The 18575-nt window shown below is 34.7% G+C and overlaps 1 protein-coding gene across 2 annotated transcripts in view; it reads right to left on the bottom strand.

Moving 5' to 3' along the window:
- The window catches only part of OTOGL (otogelin like), a gene marked incomplete at both ends in the record, with an annotated part of 123565 nt that overhangs the window by 32925 nt on the left and 72065 nt on the right, over nt 1-18575 (bottom strand). For both annotated transcript variants that reach the window (XM_081311620.1, XM_081311621.1), the window contains 7 exons: nt 741-809; nt 1121-1200; nt 5553-5670; nt 9150-9428; nt 11085-11252; nt 16753-16779; nt 17520-17676. In XM_081311620.1, coding sequence (XP_081167746.1) covers nt 741-809; nt 1121-1200; nt 5553-5670; nt 9150-9428; nt 11085-11252; nt 16753-16779; nt 17520-17676 — 898 coding nt within the window. The remainder of the gene's footprint in view (nt 1-740; nt 810-1120; nt 1201-5552; nt 5671-9149; nt 9429-11084; nt 11253-16752; nt 16780-17519; nt 17677-18575) is intronic.

The following is an 18575-nucleotide window of genomic DNA, read 5'->3' as shown; positions in this document are numbered from 1 at the left end:
TTGTATTGCTTAGGGAATGATGACAAAGAAAATAATCTGTATGCATTCAGCATATCAGCACGGATGCAATCTTTGTTACCAAATATTTTTGATCTGCACTTAGTTGAATCTACAAATGTGGAACCCACAGATACAGAAGGTTGACTATACTTTAATACACTGTGGACTAGTAGCTATTCGGGGTAGGGTTGTGCTTTATCTGCCATGCCCTCAGTGCCAGGACAGATGCTGGCACAGTTGATGCTCAATTAAAACGTGTCCAATATAAATATCTGAATTTGAACTTTTCTAGATAATAATTCCAGGAAAAATAATATGATTAGTTTGGCAAGCCCCAGTGTCACTAGATTTTATTAAATTCTTTCCTGAAGCAAGTTTCATAGTGAAAGAGGGAGGCAAGGCTACTAGAGCCAGGGACAGAACACAAAAAAAAGGCAATAGAGGCTCCAAAGGAAAGTTGAATTACATCTGCATCTCCTTGGAGCCAATTCAATCACTATGCAACTTTAAGTAGGATTTAGAAAAACCTAGAATCTTAGTAGTATTCTAACTAAAAGAGTATGCAGACCCCAGTTGTAGAAAATGTGACATGCTGAGCCCATGAACAATTCCTTAATGAAGCAAAAGTACCTTCTGGGTTTTCTAGTCAATGGGATTATCCTAATGCCTGCAGCTCTGGTAAGTGTGCCAAGACTTACATTATGGAATGCTCATTTTACTGTCTAACCTTGTAATGATACCTGAAAACATGGATAGAGAGAGCTCACCTGGTGGCACTAAGGTTGGCTCTGTGGGAATCACAGGAATGCCTACAAAGAAATAAAAAATGCTCTTCTTTAATTTATATTTGTGTACAGTAAGACCCACATAATTTACACAGGGCTCTTTCCTTCAAAGAAAATGTTTTGGAGGAAAAAAACAGGAGGGATGTGAGAGGTAAGATGTACATGATTTAGAAAGTAATTAGGAATAACACCATCACAAAACCCATGGAAAGTATTTTTAAAGGCTTATGAGAGTTTATTGTCTAAAACTTCTGATTACAACCACCTGCTTCATAGAGAAAAAAAAAATCATGCTTTTCACTTGTCAGAGTAAATTAAGCAAGGTTCACACTTACAGTCTCCTGGATAAACACATTTGAGCGTGACCTCATCAAGGATCATATTTTTAGGGCAGTAAGGCAAGCATCCTTCAACCCTTTACATGGAAAAAAAAATCAAATGAGAAAAATGTAAAATGCAAAAAATAAAAACTGCATTGAATATATGAAAATAAGATACAGCCTTCCTAAAATTCTTCTGTCCCCCATTGTCAAGCTCTAAGGAGAACTCCATTTGCCCACCACTCCATCATACTTCAGTTTACAAAATCACAAGCAAGTAGATGATAAAGAATCATTATGATTAAGGCACAATTTGAATCCAGAACATTCAAAATATACACTTATATTTGAGGCACATTGAGGCCACATTCTATAAATCATTGGAAATACAGGAAAAAATTATTGATATGCTAATCTATATTAGTTGTGTTATTTCTTTCTATTCCTAAATTCCCCTACATCTAAATGGACTGACATGATCTTAGACTATCCTTGCCTTCAAGATGCCTGTAGGTCAAAAATAGCATCTTCAGTGGTTTTCCCTGTCTATTATTAAACCTACATTCATTGAAAAGAGAATCCAGACCTCTGGTGGATTGCCTGTGAGAACAGGGCCGGGGAGGGTCATCGGCTGTATTCTCAAAAGCATTGGTGTCTGTGCCCCACTGTGGCAATCCCACGGGAGGAAGTGGTTGCGTATGACCCACAGGAGCCCCAGTTTGAAGCCCCAGGACATTTTGCCATGGTAAATATCTCCAGTCCTTGTCTGTAACATGAAGAGTCCTTGTGTGATGCCAAGTAAGAGTCTCAAATTTCAACAGTCCATGGATTCAGGAAACAACACCTAGAACAGTATTCTACTAAGGAAATAAAGCTAACATAAGAACTGAGGTTACATTTCTCTCTTCACTAATTAACGTTCAGAGTCCAATTTATTCTGATTCTAAGGAAATAAATGTGATCTTTCAATAATCAAATCTGATTCTTAGGTTCATACATTCTACAGAAAATTAATGCCAATATTATTATAAAAAGGCTTTTTTAATATACATCTCAAACACACTATCAAGTTATAATAATAATTTTAGTATTTTATAAACATTTCCTTGGGTTGATCTATTAATAAAGAATTTGGACAAAAATGGTCCAGGCTGCTCCACTGCGGATCAATATGACCACTAGAGGGCACTGTTCGTGCAAGCAAATTCAGGCAACACTAAAATCCAAGGAAAACTCTTTTCTATCTTGTTGTAGAATGAGCCTTTATGAGACAAAGTTAGCAATCTCTTGAATACCTCATTCCTATTAATTTTAGTGTGGGTGTGGTCCTTAGGATTAAACCCAGGGGTGCTTTACCACTGAGCTAAACCCTCAATCCTTTTAATTATTTTGAGACAAGGTTTTGCTGAATTGTAGAGGCTGGCCTGGAAATTGAGATCCTCCTGCCTCAACTTCCAGAGTTGACAGGATGACAGGAGCACCAACAGCCATGGATTATGACATTTTTTCTTTTGGTATCAGGGGTTGAACCCAGGGATGCTTAACAACTGAGCCACATACCTAGCTCTTTTTATATTTTATTTTTGAAACAGGGTCTCACTAAGTTGTTTAGCATCTTGCTAAATTGCTGAGGCTGGCTTTCAACTTGCAATCCTCCAACCTCAGCTTCCCAAGATAATGGGATTACAGGTGTGCACCACCATGCCCGTTATAATAATTTTTGAAATATAAATAGTTAGCTTATGGGTGACCAATTGTATATTCCATAAATAAATTTGAATACGTTTTAACAGGCATATAATCCTATTCTCTAAATTTTATCAAGCAGAAGGAAAAAAAATAACATTCTGATTTTTGGAAAGACTTCAGCCAGTAGGTTACCACTAAGTGAAGTCACCTTTAATTTTTTTATGCAGCTCAACTATTTTGCAATGATTTTGTACCCATAAAAACCACAGCATACTCTTAAAATATTTTCTAACAACTATTAACTAAACCCCTTTAAAATGTCTTTATAGTCACAATTCTAGCTTTCTCTTTATTTTGTCATACAGATGTTAATCTACTCCACTTCTCACTGATAAATATAATGCTTCAGATACAGAATCATTCTTAGAATAAATCTTACGTATGGGAGTAACAATTTACATTTGCGATCTAGGGTGTGCCATTTGACATATTTTCTTATGAAGAGTTCTCATTTTCACTAGATATTTTTATTTTTAACACTTGCTTTGTGCCAGAAACTGAAATCGCCTAGAACAAGGCTGTTGGGGACACGGAGGAGGGGTGCAGGAGCACAGAAGAGGCATGGCTCCACACTTGAATGTTCAAGGACAAGGGGCAGGGGGCAGTTGTTAGGCCCCATAGCACAGGGCAAGGACACAGAGGCAGGGATGAAGGTGGAAAGGAGAAGCAGCCTGGCAGGGGTGAAGTTTCCTGAGTCTTCTAACTATACCCAAAGACAAATAGCTGCAGGCCAGTAAGCTGGGAGCATTACGGAACTGTGTTCAATCACCTTGGAGATCGATCATGTCACAAAAAGAAATAAACTAGCCAAATAACACTTCAAAATATAGCTCAATTTCCACTAGAATGTCAGGCCAGGTGTGTCCTCTGCTGTCTTCCTCCCAGTGTGCCCTCCCAGTGATGAGCCTCACTGTGGGGCCACTATGGTATCCCTGCCTCCTGATACTTCCCAGAAGAGGCAGGAAAAAGACTTGTGAATGTGAGTGGTCCAAGCAAAGGATTAGATTTCTCATAGGAAAAAGGGGAGGAAAAGATTGTTCTTATTTTAAAGGAAATATAATTTCCTTCCCTCTTCTATGGAACTTGACGCACAACAGGGCATAGTGGTTCAAAGCATGATTTCCCTGCTTACAAACTGTGTGACCTAGAGCAAATTGTGTAGCTTCTCTGTGCCTCAGTTTTCTCCTCTGCAAATGGAATGAGATTGTGCATTTTACAGGACAGTTCATATCCTGCTGAAGCACATGATATGCTATTTGTTACATTTACTTCTCTAGACCTCATCCCATTGTACTGTCATTATCTGCCTTTGTTTCTGAGTGCATTCCTCTCTCTAACGATGTTCTGGAAGGCTGGTGTTCACCAAGAATAAAAGTTCATAGATATTTCATGTAAAATGATGCTTTCAAAAATATTCCCTCCTCCTACTGATCCATTTCCCTGTTCCCCTTTACAGCAAACTCTTTGTTTAAAAAATGCTAGTTACATGCTCTGATTCTACTTTGCTTCTTCCTAGTATCCAGGTCACTAAATTCAATGAACAATTTTCAGTCTCAAATACAAGATCCTCAAAAGAAGATTCTACAATTTTCCTCTAAGCTGTTCCTCCTGACATTGTTCTTATCTCAGCAACTGGCAACACAGTGTTCTATGAAATCAAATTATATGAAATTACCAATAGTTGACCAGTTTTGACTACAAAAGTGGCAGCTACATATGGTTTTACCCAAAAATGCTGAGGCCAAATTGGAGTCCTTTATTCTTCTTCCTCTCCTCACTCATATGAAACCCACAAGCACCCCCCGTGGTCCTAAATTTAAATTACATCCAGAATCTCATCACTTCTCTGATGCCCAAGGCTACCAACCTAGTCAAATGCCCATCTTCCATTGTTTGTATAACTGACCAGTTCTTCCCTATCCTGTCTTCCCGCCCCCATCAGCCCATTCACAATACAACAGCCAAACTAATTTTAAAAAATATAAATAGATCTTGTGACTCCCCTTTCCAAAATATATCAAGCCTTCTTTCCAAAATATATCAAGCCTTCTTTCCAAAATATATCAAGCCTTCCTGTGTTACTCAAAGTCCTTACAACAGGCTGCAAGGCCTCATCTGATTTGCCTACCACTATGGTCTCTTCTACAACTCAATTCTATCCACTTGGCTCCAACAATGTCCTCCTTGTTAATTCTCAAATACACCAGGCATGTTCCCATGCCAGGAACTGTTCTCAGATCAGATTCCTTGCTTCCTTCCCATCTCTGACCAGATGTCATTGTCAGCGTATTCTTCCCTGACCACCAAGTTAATCTAGCAAACACATGCACACACCTTATACTCTGTCTCCCTCACCTTCCTTTCTTTTACTCCATAACACCTTGTAATCTACCAGTATGTTTCATTATATACTTACACTTGTGTTTATTTTCTGCTTCAACCTATTAATGCACAGGCTTCATGAGGGCAGGTACTTTTATCTATTCTGTTATAATACTGTATCCCTGGCAGCAAGAATTCCTAACACAAAACAAACCCTCAACAATTATTTTTCATCAAAATAAAATAAAGTCATGAATTAGTATATTTTGCATACATAAATTTTCATGAGAATGTTTTAAAATATAACACAGAATTTACTGAGACCAGAGGACTGTAAATATTGGAATTTGCTTATTTAGTGCTAAACATTACTTACGGTGGAAGAAATTTACATGCTAGTGCTTCAGGGTCACTGCATGTTTTAAAACAGGGAGAGGCACAAGGTTCGTATCTCCATTCACACATCCTCCTGTAAGGCACTGCTGCCTGGATTTCTGGGGAAAAAAATGTTTAGACTGTATCCATTTTTAATGCACAGCTTAAAAACTAATAGTTTATGATATGAAAGCTATTGTATAAAAATATTTTGATGGCTTGATGACCAAAGCACTTCTTGCTCAGATAATGTATCTAAATATTAATCTATCTTCCAAAGAGTTTTCAAAAGAAGGGGTTGGAAGAAGGAAAGTTCTAAATCTTCCCTTCTCTAATGTTTAATGAGTTTTCACTGATTTTCATATCAGAATAAAGTGCCGACACCACTTGTTTGCAATTAAATTTTTGCAAAGTAATTTTTTTCCATTATTCTATTTTATCCTTGCTAGAACTCTTTTGGATACATATTATTTCCAATCTCAAAATGAAGAAATCAAGGCTTCAAGCCACAAAGAAACTTGCCAACTTCAAACAATTAGGAAAATGGCAAGACCAAACTCATGGGTCAGAACCACAAATCTGGAGTAAGAATTTAGTACCTCGTCTCCTACATGATATTATTTGAATATGAAAGAATAAATGAATGGATTTGAATAATACATTTTTATAGTTATAACACCTGCCCTGATTGAAGATTTTTCTCCTGTAAACTGCTAATATCTTCCTCTTTTTACATCCTAGAGAAGCCCCTCAGTAGCAGTTCAAAATTTTCTCTGAACAAAAGAACATAGAGGGGAGAAAATTCAAGACATTGGTATGGTTCATGGACTTGGGATATAAAATTCAAGTATGGCAAAGAAAATAAGACTTCCTGAAGAGCAACTATTCATCTAAACTAATCTTGAGTTCCTGGGCTCATGGATCCTGAGAGAGGATTAGTCCTAAGACAAAAAATAGTGCATCCCACCAGAGTTTCCTAGGTTTAGGAAACCCACAAAGATCACTTTCTGAAATTCTGATGATGCCATTGGCTGCAGTTCTCTGAGTCATAAGCAGGCCTGCTGGGTCTGGTTCTAATAGAGTAAATTTCTAGAGTAAAGGGAAAACAGAGGCTGGTAAACTTCAACTTTTAATTTTAAGTAAATTCAAGTAAAATGATCATATGTGATCTATGCAATGAGGTGTAGGCATGTCGGTGACTTGTTCTCAAGAGCACATTGCAGAAGGACAGGTCCCCAGATGACCTTAGCTGGCTCCCACCTGCAGTTATTACAATAAGTGTACAATGCTCTGAGAATGTAGCATTCTGAGATAAAGAGGAACTGTCTGGACAGCCCAGATTCTGCTTCCCTCCGACCTAAAAGAAGAAAATTTGTCTCAGCAATGCCAGTGGCCCTAGAGTACAGAATCCAGAGTGGACTGCATTTGGGGTCCCTCAGCTGAAGTGCAGCTTCATGAACAAATAAGACACCATCTGCCCTTGACAATTTTCCTAAGCCTTGGGGCACTGGTTCACTGAGGACCCTAGGCTTCTGTTAATTCTTGCTGCCTATACAAAAGTAATAAAGTTAGCCTGTTGGACCTCTGTTTTATCAAACTAGAACTAAGAATCCCAGTAGTAAAAGTTTTGGAGTTCCTTTTGCCCGGCTTAGAGACCCTCACCAGGGTAGAACTCTAGCAGCTAGATTTGTGTAAAACTTCCCGCCAGACTTAGAACCTTTGATAGAATACAAGAATTCTATTCAATAGGCAAACTTTTGAAGCCAGTTTGAATTCTTTTTAATCCAAAGATTTGAGAGGTTTGCAAGAACTTATGCACAATACAAAGGAGTTCTCCCACTGAGACTGCTTCTGGGAGTTGAGTTGGTTAAGATGAAATAATTTGCTTGGGAGACTTAAGGTGGAATCAATCTTTTGGATTTTGAAAACAGAACATGACTTTTAAATATTGTATAAAGAAGTGAGGCTATTTTCTGAAACTCTTTCAATTTTTATAGACCTCTAGCAATTTAATTGCTGTAAGGCTCTACAGAAACAAGATCCGGCTTTTGCTAAACTAGGGAAATTCTCTAGAGGTTCAATAGAACCAGACACCCTTGAAATCAAAAGTCAGAGATAAATATCTTGTCCTTATCACTGACAATGAAACGAATCAGAAGTTTCCTTCTAGGAAAGAAAAAGTAACAAGTAGATACTAACACCAGGCATCAAGAAATGGTGAGTTCTAATCCCAAAGTCCAGACAGTACTGGTAGAATACTTGGGGTAATAGCCATAAATCTTTCTTTAGGGTTGTTCTTATTTCTCCAGTTCTACAGATGAATAAACTGATGGATAGCTATATTAAGAAACTTATTTAACAACATATAACTCTACTTATGTACAGCAAAAAAAGATTCTACCATTAAAAACAATCAAGAAGGTAAACAGAGAGCCTACAGAATGGGAGAAAATCTTTACCACCTGCACCTCAGAGCATTAATCTCCAGGATACATAAAGAACTCAAAAAACTTAACACCAAAAAAAAAAAAACCACAATCAATAAACAGGCTAAGGATTTGAACAGATGCTTAACAGTAGAAGAAATACAAATGTCAAAAAACATATGAAAAAATGTTCAACATCTCTAGCAATTAGAGAAATGCAAATCAAAACTATACTAAGATTTCATCTCATTCCATTCAGAATGGCAATTATGAAGAATATAAGCAACAATAAATGTTAGTGATGATGTAGGGGAAAAGGTACACTCATACATGGGTCATGGAACTGCAAATTAGTGCAACCATTTTGGAAAGCAGTATGAAGATTCCTTAGAAAATTTGTAATGAAACCTGCATTTGACCCAGTTATCCCACTCCTCAGTATATACTCAAAGAACTTAAAATCATCATACTATAGTGACAAAGCCACATCAATGTTTATAGCAGCTTAATTCACAATATCCAAGCTATGGAACCAACCTAAATGCCCTTCAATAGATGACTGGATTTTTAAAAAGAGGAATAAATATCCTTTTTTGTTATGTGCTTTAAATTTTTTATATTTGTAAAATGTATCATATTAAAGTTTTTATTGAGATATTTGACTAATTATACACACATACACACACACAATGGAATATTACTCAGCTATAAAGAAGAATTAAATTATGGTATTTGCAGGTAAAAGGATGGAACTGGAGGGTATCTTGCTAAGTGAAATAAGCCAACCCCAAAAATACAAAAGGCCACATGTTCTTTCTGATATGTGAATGCTAACCTATAACAAGGGAGGATATGGAGGGGAAGTAGAGAAGTTCATTGATTAGACAAAGGGGAATGGAGGGAAGGGAGGAGGAATGAGAATAGGAAAGATAGTAGAATGAATCAGACATAACTTTTCTATGCTTACATATGAATACACAACCAGTGTAACTCCACATCATTTCAACCACAAGAATGGGATAAAAATTGCAATGGGTTGCACCCCATGTATGTATAATATGTCAAAATACACCCTACTGTCATGTATATCTAAAAACAACAAATAAAAAAATAATAAGTGTTCTGCACACTATAAATTCTCTATTCTATTTTCAGAGATCTTGGGAACATACCTTCTATGCTGAAGCTACTTGACTGTTTGAATTCTTCAGAATCATCATATTTTGATGCTTTGACACTGGAGTCTGTGAATGTGATGAAAAAGCCCTTCTTGCTGTATAATTCAAATGCACTGTAACCAGGAATCCAGAGGCTCTGATGGTGGAAAAATGTTGCTCTCCGATGAAAGGCTGAGTTCGCTTCCCATAGCTCCAACCTAAGAGTGTCATCATTGTGGACACACAGAAAATAGTTGGGTCTTTCAGCAGATTCCAAGGAGACAAGTGCCAATGCTGTAAAACACAGAGCAGTGTTTTGACAACTCCTTGGAGTCTCAGGAGGAGGCAGGTCACTAAAGCACATGATAAGAACATGATACAATGTACCTATAAACTTGAAAAAATACTACCATGCAACTGCCATACATATTGTCAATTTCAAATATTTCAGAAATGAATTCTGAGATCTCTAAATGAAAACATAGTATTTTAAATGCAGTGAATAACAATGATAGCTTTCTTCACCCCAAAATCAATCTTGAGTGACTTGTATTTTTCAAATAATTTATGAGGCCTTTTGAGAGGAAAACAGAGCTATCAACGAGGATTCCAGAATACACAGTTACATACAAGGAACTAAATGATTAACTGGAAGTATATTTGTATTTGCAAGTTTAACATTATGAAGTGCACTAAATCTACAAACAGGTAGATTGGATGATAGAAAACAGCGAGAAAACAAAGAAATAGATCAATTTAGAAACTTCAATAATTCTGCATTCTTAATGAGTGATGTTCTTGCAAGACATTTTTCTGCATCAAGATTATTTACCCAATATTATTGTTTATTTCCAAAAAGATGATTGAATGACTAATGAGCAATTAGGCTTTACAAAATATTGTGGAATGAACATCCTTTTTTGTGCTTTAAAATTTTTCTTTATACTTGTAAAATCTATCATATTAAAGTTTTTTTAATTAAGATATTTGACTAATTTTCTTAAATAAACATTATTTGGATTTTTCTCTCAAGAACATTAGTTATTGTAAATCATAAAATGAAGAACTCTATCATATTCAATTTTATTTTAAAGGCACTTATTGTCTGGTAAAAATCTACAAGTCCCTCTGGTGAGCACTGGAAGATTCGAAGAAAAGAGAAATTTTTGTATGAAGAAAAAAAATGTGTCCAACATAAATTAAAACTTCAGAAAGTAACAGATGCTTCAAAAATTTTCTTTTTAAAAGAATTCATCCTAACTGGAGACTGGGAAGACTTCTTGGAATAAGTAAAATTAAGTTGGATTCATTGGACTCACCCATTGAAAAATTTATTCATGAACTTAAACAACATGCCATGTGTGGTTCTAAGTAAAGTACATAGTAATAACAACATACTCTAGCATCACTGGGCCAGAGGGAACCTACTGCCAGTCAACTAGATACCAAGTACAGACCTGCAAGTGCAACCAGTAAATGTAGGACCAGGTTCTAATAACCCAGGTCAGATGAGGCTCGCTAAGAATCATGTGCTGTTTCAGTGACTGTCTACATTCTGATATATACATTTGTTATTTAACTTCTTTGATATCAAATACATTTTTTCTTTTACTTTGATCTGACATTAAAATCCTTGAAATGTCAGGAATTAGTGGATGGACTTTCAAAACTTTCAAATTAAGTTCTGTCATTAATACTGAAAAAAATGTAAGCTGTGCTTTATTAGACACCAAAAACTCAAAACAAATTGCTGTTCTAAGAAAAATATGCCACTAGATAAACAAATTATTTTACATGCAAAACAGATAGTGTTTCATGGGTTAATGTCATATTTGTACTCTTAAGAGAAGCTAGAAAAATATCCAAAATATAAAATTCTCAAGTATTTGCTTAATGAATAATGAAAACCTGTAAATAGAAAACTAAATTAATATTTTCAATTATACTTACATGATGCCTTCTCTTTAAAAAGGCCTGGAGTGATCATAAAATTAAAAAATAAGTTGCCATGCATACTACTTCTTGGCAAAGAGAAAATGCTCCTACTAGTCATATTGGCACCAAGAATAAGGCCACTTTGTCCATAACTTGCCAGCATATATGGTCCTTCTCCAAGCCCTACATAAGTACAAGTAGGAGAATTACAAATTAGCATAGGATTTTATAATTTCAATCTATTATTTCAATAAAATGTTTTAATAACAACAAAAAAAACTCCAAAAATGTTGAACAACTAAAAATTTATCCCTAATAAAATAACTGAACTCTTTTTTTCAATAATATACTTTGGAATATATCATACATATTTACAAGTATGTAATCTGGAATATATAGTAAATACACATGAATATGTATACATATATGTGAAAATACATATATGCACATGTTTCTATCTCTGTATATGTCAAATAGAATTGGATAGACAATTTTCTCACCTATATGAAGAAATTTGTCTAGGTGACTTTCCATCTCTAACATTTCAAGATTCTAATCTATCCTCAATAAACAAAATAAGTTTAGCTGTATCAACAGCCACATATTATGACAGTCCTCCAAAAATCATCTCTCCTTAGTGCCAATGCATTAAAATAATGCATAGTCATAATAGACAACATTTTATTGCTCTGGGAATTACTAAATTTCACCAGTGAGGTATATCTATAAAAAAGAGAAAGTAAGACTCAGCTCAACCAAGAAATCAAAGGTCTTTACACTTAAACTACTATTTCCCATGCACTTAAATAGTTCCCAACTAAGGAAGAAAATATTCAATCCACTAAAAACTAGTTAATATAGAATCAAGCCTGAAACTCAAGAGTGATTTTTTTGCAAACTTCATCTTATAAAGATGTTATAAATGACAAATAATTTCATTGCTATTCAAAAAATGTAATTATATTTTATGATGAAATCAGTTTGACTTCACCCCAATTTCTATGTCATTTAGTGTTCTTAACATAACTGAGTATTATAAAACTTTGAAGCATCTTCTCAATCATCAAATATTAAATTATATAATTACTTTCTGTATACTTTTAACAGATATATGTGCATGAGTATATGCTTGTGTGTGCTATAGGTTATTTTAAATGTCAATATACCTGCACTAGATTATATCATAAAAGATTGTTATTACTCTTGATATATTTCACTTTCTACTTCTCTCATTTTTATCTCAAGCACAATTTTACCTTCCCAGCCCACCCTGAAGAAGAAGGAAAAAAACCAACAGATGTAAACAGGGTTTTTCTCCTTAAGGAGTGAAAACCAGGCCTGAGGAAAGGCAAGAGGGAATTATATTGGAGGGATAAGTAGTCATCCAAGTAGGAAGAGGAATAAGGATCAAAATTTCCATCATGCAGACCAAGAGGAGGAGAAACTCTGAGGACGACTTTTATTCAAGGGCTATTCTCTTCACTAACTTCATCTGGTACATGTCACCATGGAACAGCTGGGAAACACATACCACAAGAACAAGAGTCTTGTTGAGGACTCATATAATTTGAGTAGAGAAGGGGACTTGAAAACCTGTTCCCACACCAAGGCGTGGCTGAACAGTAACACTGAAGAGTGTGCCTAGAGCCTGCAGCAATGCAATCACTTCCCTATTACAAATGTACATTACACACAGTGTCACATTGTGAGTCAAAACATAAAAGAGCCAAAGAAATTTAGACCAAATGTTTTCACTACCTAATGACTAATTTTCTAGGAAGAACAAGAGCAAAATAACATTAAACTCCCAAGATGCAAATGTACTTCAATTTATAAATATGCAGATTGTGTAAATATGTAAGTAATGTATCAATAAGTAAATAAATATGTAAGTTATAATGAGATACAAGTCAAAATGAAGAAATCATAAATATAACAGTTACTTGAGGGCTTGAAGCACCCTCAAGGACACCCAACTGAAGAATGAGAAAGGAGATGGATGGCTGAACAAAACCCCCTTTCACCCTGTTGCAGATGCCTCTACTACATCAGCCCCAAGAGACAACTGTCATGGAAGAAATCCATTTGTATAAAAACTTAATGCATTAAAATTGACTCCTCATTCATTGGTACCTTGCTTCTGGAATATTTTCATGCATTTTCACCACCAATTCAGAAACAAAAGTAACTAACCTTATCATTATTTTTTTTGCAGGGAGAATATAATTTAACTATCTACTAAAAGCAATAATTTCCTACAGTGGTTCTTTAAACACAGCAATAAGCAATTCTATCTAATAAAATCATTCTAAACTTTAAAAAGTTGCAAAACAATTTTACCAGGATATCAAAGTCCTTCCTCACCTACAACAATAACAATAATAAAACCTTCACATTCTAAGTAAATCCCATAATAACGAACATGAATATATTATGTAGAATCTTTGTGCTTAGGCTTATTGAAGTAATCTCTTCTATAACCTCTGAATTCTCCTACTATTTTAAAATTTTTCTTCCACAGAATAATTGTTTTTATATATTTCCCTTAAATACATAACTATCTTAATAATAGTAGCTGCTATATGGTAAATAAAGAAAGATCAGTAATAAATGTCCTAAGTAGATGAGTTTACAAAATAGCTGTGACATTGTTTAGAATAAAACAAATCAAGAATAGTCATTTAAAACCACTTTCTTTTTATGATTATTATCAAGAGCCTCCACAATTCTGTAATCTCCTTTAATCATCTGTCTCTACTGCAATGCTTTTACAAACTCTTACTCCACATGACACATGGATTACATTTTATTACTTTGATCACAGTGCCCCTGGCACTGCGCTGAGCCTACCAGTGTTATCATGACGGCCAAATGCCTAGTGTTCACCTTCTGATATGATCAATCTGGTGTTTAAAATGGAACCAGAAGAACTGGTTTAAAGACTTCTCTAGCATATTAGAAAACAGAACCATCACTAGAAGTGCAGCTGACTTGACAGAAGGCAAAATGTACCGAGTAGTAAGCAATAGTGATTCAGTATGCAAAGAGAATTCTGACTCTTTGTGTCCAATGGTCTGCAAAAGAAATGCCAGAAAGTACAGAGGCACAGATGGAGACCTTCACAGCAGAGTTGTATGAGATAAGAATGTTTCAGTGAGGAAGTTACTGGAGCATTTTCTCAAGTCAGTGTGTGCGCACATTATGTAGAACATGAGATTAAAGTGGATGGTGTTCACCCCTACAACACTACACAAGGTACACAGAGGTCAGGCCCATTGGCTCTGAAGTGAGATTGTTTACAAGTTCCAGCTAATCATATTTTTAGCTATTTAATCTCTTCTGCCTCAATTCCCTCTTCTGTAAAGTGCTAGTAATAAAATAATAACATATTTGGAAGTTTATATGATATACGAAAAGTAGTTAAGACAGCAAAAGCTATTGCTATTTTTACTGTTGCTGTCATTAACAGGCAGTCAATTCCATTTTATTTTTGTTTTTTTTTATTCATTGTAAACAATTGCAGCACAACTTTTTTATTTCTCTGGTTGTACACAATGTAGCGTCAACACCATATGTGCAGTCATACATGTACCTAGGGTAATGATGTCCATCTCTTTCCACCATCTTTCCTATCCCCATGCACCCTCCCCACTCTTCCTCCTCTTTGCCCAACAAAATTTATCCAATTTTTCCCATGTCTCCTCCCCGATTTCATTTTAATCATGGAATCTGCAAGGACTAATATAAAGTGTTTGTGTGCATTTGTGTGTCTGCTTCTGTTTAAAATCTTGAACAAGAAATATTTTTGGTTAGGATTTCTTTAACTGCTACAGATTTTTTTTTAATATTGGATTCACCTCAACTTTCAAACTTCCATAGATGTAATAAAACAACCAAATGCTAAAATTCCCTTTTTAACTCATGATCTCTATTTCTGCAAATGTATCTAACCTTCATTAGACACTTACAGATGACAGATCCCTCCCTGGCTCAAAAGTCATCCAAAGTGCCATAGTTGCTTGATTCAACTTCTCTATAACTATCATGTTAACTTACCCATCCATCCATTGTGAGTTCAGAGTTTGTCCAGTTGACAAAATGTACTTTCCCTAAACCATCTCACTTGTCTGTATTAGGTTTTGGTGGCTATTTAATTAAATAGGTTTGATAAGAAGCAGACTTCTACTCTGCTATCTTCTGGCATTTTCACTGAGGATATAATTCTGTCTCTTCTTACTTCTATGTCTTAGCTTTAGGCAGCACACCCTCTCAGATTCTCATCATTAATCAGGATGCTTGGTAAGGCTAGATTTTCATTATCGTTCTATCAATAAGTTTCCATTCTGGGGTAAGTAAATTATTATGTTTTCCTACAGTGGTGGCAAAATAAATTCTTTATGTTATCACATTAATATTGTGTTTGGTTTCTGCAACAAAATAAAAAAAATGGATTACAGTCCTAGTCTCTTTTTTTTGTTTGTTTTTTTGGGGTTTTTTTTGTTTTTTTTATTGGTTGTTCAAAACATTACAAAGCTCTTGACATATCATATTTCATACATTAGATTCAAGTGAGTTATGAACTCCCATTTTTACCCCAAATACAGATTGCAGAATCACATCGGTTACACATCCACATTTTTACATAATGCCATATTAGTGACTGTTGTATTCTGCTACCTTTCCAAGGAGACCCTCATTGTTATACAAAATTACATATAAGAGGTTGTGAGAGGAATGGGAAAATAAACAAGGAGAGAAATGAATTACAGTAGATGGGGTAGAGAGAGAAGATGGGAGGGGAGGGGAGGGGGGATAGTTGAGTACAGTCCTAGTCTAGTCTTATGCTGTGCATTTGATCACCAGAATTTATCCTTCCTATCTAACTGAAACTTTGTAGTCTGGACCAATATATATCTCTTGCCTTCCTCATTCACCCCCTACCGCACAGCTCTGATAACCACCATTTTGCTTTCTAGTTCTGAGTTTGACTATTTTAGATTTCACATATGAATGAGATCATATGGTATTTCTCTCTCTGGCTGGCTTATTTTACTTAGCATAATATCCTCTAGATTCACCCATGTTGTTACGAATGACAGGATTTGCTGCGATTTTTTAAGGCTGCATAGATTAAAGAAAGGATTTAAAATGTTCTCACCACAAAGAAATGATAAATATTGAAGTGATGAATATGCCAATTGGACTGATTTTATCTTTCCACAATGTAGACATGTATCAAAGCACCACACTGTATACTGTAAATATGTATACACACACATAATTATTGTCAATTAAAAATGAAATTTGAAAATTTTTAAATAATGTCCATATTTATACATAGTGGTTAAAGGTATGTATTTGGTGTATGCCTTTTTATTATTTTTATTTAAGAAAAGAATCAGCTCTACTTATTTATTTATATTATCCAAAAACTATTTGTTGAAAATCTCTTAGTCCTGAGAACTTAAGCTATGTACTGTTTCATTATTTTTCAGGGATAAATTTTTACATGAATACTCAGAAATTTAGATAAATTATGAAATTTAAAGTCTTTTATAAGGTTCTATACCAAATTATTAACTATTTATACTGAGTTCACTGTACAAATTGTTAAAAAAGTTTTAATCTAAAAATATATCTAATAGAAAAATATAGTGATATTCTTTATTAAAATGTCACATACCTTCATTGTAGTATTCACAATCAAGTGCTAAAAGGGAAAGAAGAATAAGTGTTACACTATAAGAAACTGATCACTTAACCTATATGGCCATTTGTTTATCAATAGCCACAAGAAAGATCATAGAATGACATAATTATTTAGGAATTTCCTCTGAGTGAAGAGGGTTCCTTAAGGTGATATGTTGTAATTAACTAAAGTTCATAAGATTATTTTAAAGGTAGGCAAATGCACCTAACAATATAGAAACTTCAGCTACAGCTGTTCAAATGATAATCTATTCAGATAGCTAATAGCCTATACAAGTAAATAAAGTAGTCAAATTGGAAAGCAAATTAAAATTTCACAAAACATATTCTATACTTATATAATTATGTCCAAATAAACCCCAATATTACATATAACTCTAAAGCATTAATACAAAAATCAAAGATTAAAAACCAAATTTGGTAAAAAACATGTTTCTTATGATCAGAATAGTGACATTTCACAGGTGTAAGGGAACTAAAATCATAGATCATAAACAATTTCTCTGAGAATGGGATCTAATTCATACTTCAAATGTTGCAGAGATAGCAGTCAAACACAACAGAAACATTATCTCAAATTTCTGCTGTGGTAATTTGTGATTGTCAAACGAATATAAAAGTTGGGTCATCTAAAATTAATTCCATTTCCATGAGTTTCATGGAATTAGTTCTATGATAAAACAACTAAGATAGAACTTACTAAACTTTTCTACCTGACCACGTTCCAAGTAGGGTACTCACAGCACACCGTGGAGGATCTCCAGGAGACAGACACCCCTTCCTGACAGCACTTGTAAGCATAGGCTGCTACATTAGTGCATAAACATTCACAGTCCCCACCAAGATTACAGTTGCACGTGTCCTCATGGCAATTTTTGGCAAAAGAAGTAACATCAATCTGAAGATGAAGTGGAACATGACATAATTTCAATAAGTGCTCTGATTAAAACTCAAACTTAACTGGTACATTTTTAAGATTGGCATTATAAGCTTAACACTGCCACCTAGAGTTCTCATTATCTCAAATTTCCATGCTGCCAAAAGGAGAAAAGAATTATTAGGCAAATGTCATATCAAAGAACTAGAAGACAAATAATAAGAATAACAAGTATAATTATACTATCTACAATATAACATATTAAGATCTTATATTATTATTTTGGAAAGTTTATTGTTTCATTATTGGCATATTTGCCTGGTTTTTAAAAAAGTGCATGTTCAACAACTTACATTTGTATTTTTACGTGATTTTTTTTTCTTTTTATCTTCCTTTTAGGCAACATCCTACTTACCACAAAAAGCAACAACAATTTCTTTAAAATTTTTCCTATTTACTTAATTGTTTTATTTTCATTGTAATTGTTAAGTAGCTAACAAAAATATAATAAACCCACAGCAGTGGATTAAAGCTTTACAAAATTCTATTTTCCACCTCAAATATTATTAAGGACAACAAATGCCATCAGGTATTTTCCTTGAAGCCACAGACTTGTTTCACTTATTTTCAATAAAATATCTGCCAAATACCCTTGTCTGATTAACCAAATTTGTCTATCATTTGTTCTTTCAAGTAAAAATGATGTTCTGAAAGAAAAGCAGCTAACTCAGCTCACAACTCAAAAATCACTCAAGTGCCTTCCTTGAGACAGCTAGCATGTGGGTTTTGCAGCAGAAATGTTGCTTGATTTTTACAAATGTATGAAACTTCTTTTTAAACTTCTAACAGGACCTAAAATTATTATGCAGGGAAGAAGTTCAGAAATTTAAATTTCTGAAGAAATTATACTCCATCTTAAA

Source organism: Spermophilus citellus (genome assembly GCF_964194105.1).
Source record: "Spermophilus citellus genome assembly, chromosome: 10".
Taxonomy (NCBI): domain Eukaryota; kingdom Metazoa; phylum Chordata; class Mammalia; order Rodentia; family Sciuridae; genus Spermophilus; species Spermophilus citellus.
The sequence above is the reverse complement of the archived record's forward strand: the minus strand, read 5'-3'. Positions and strand labels throughout refer to the sequence as shown.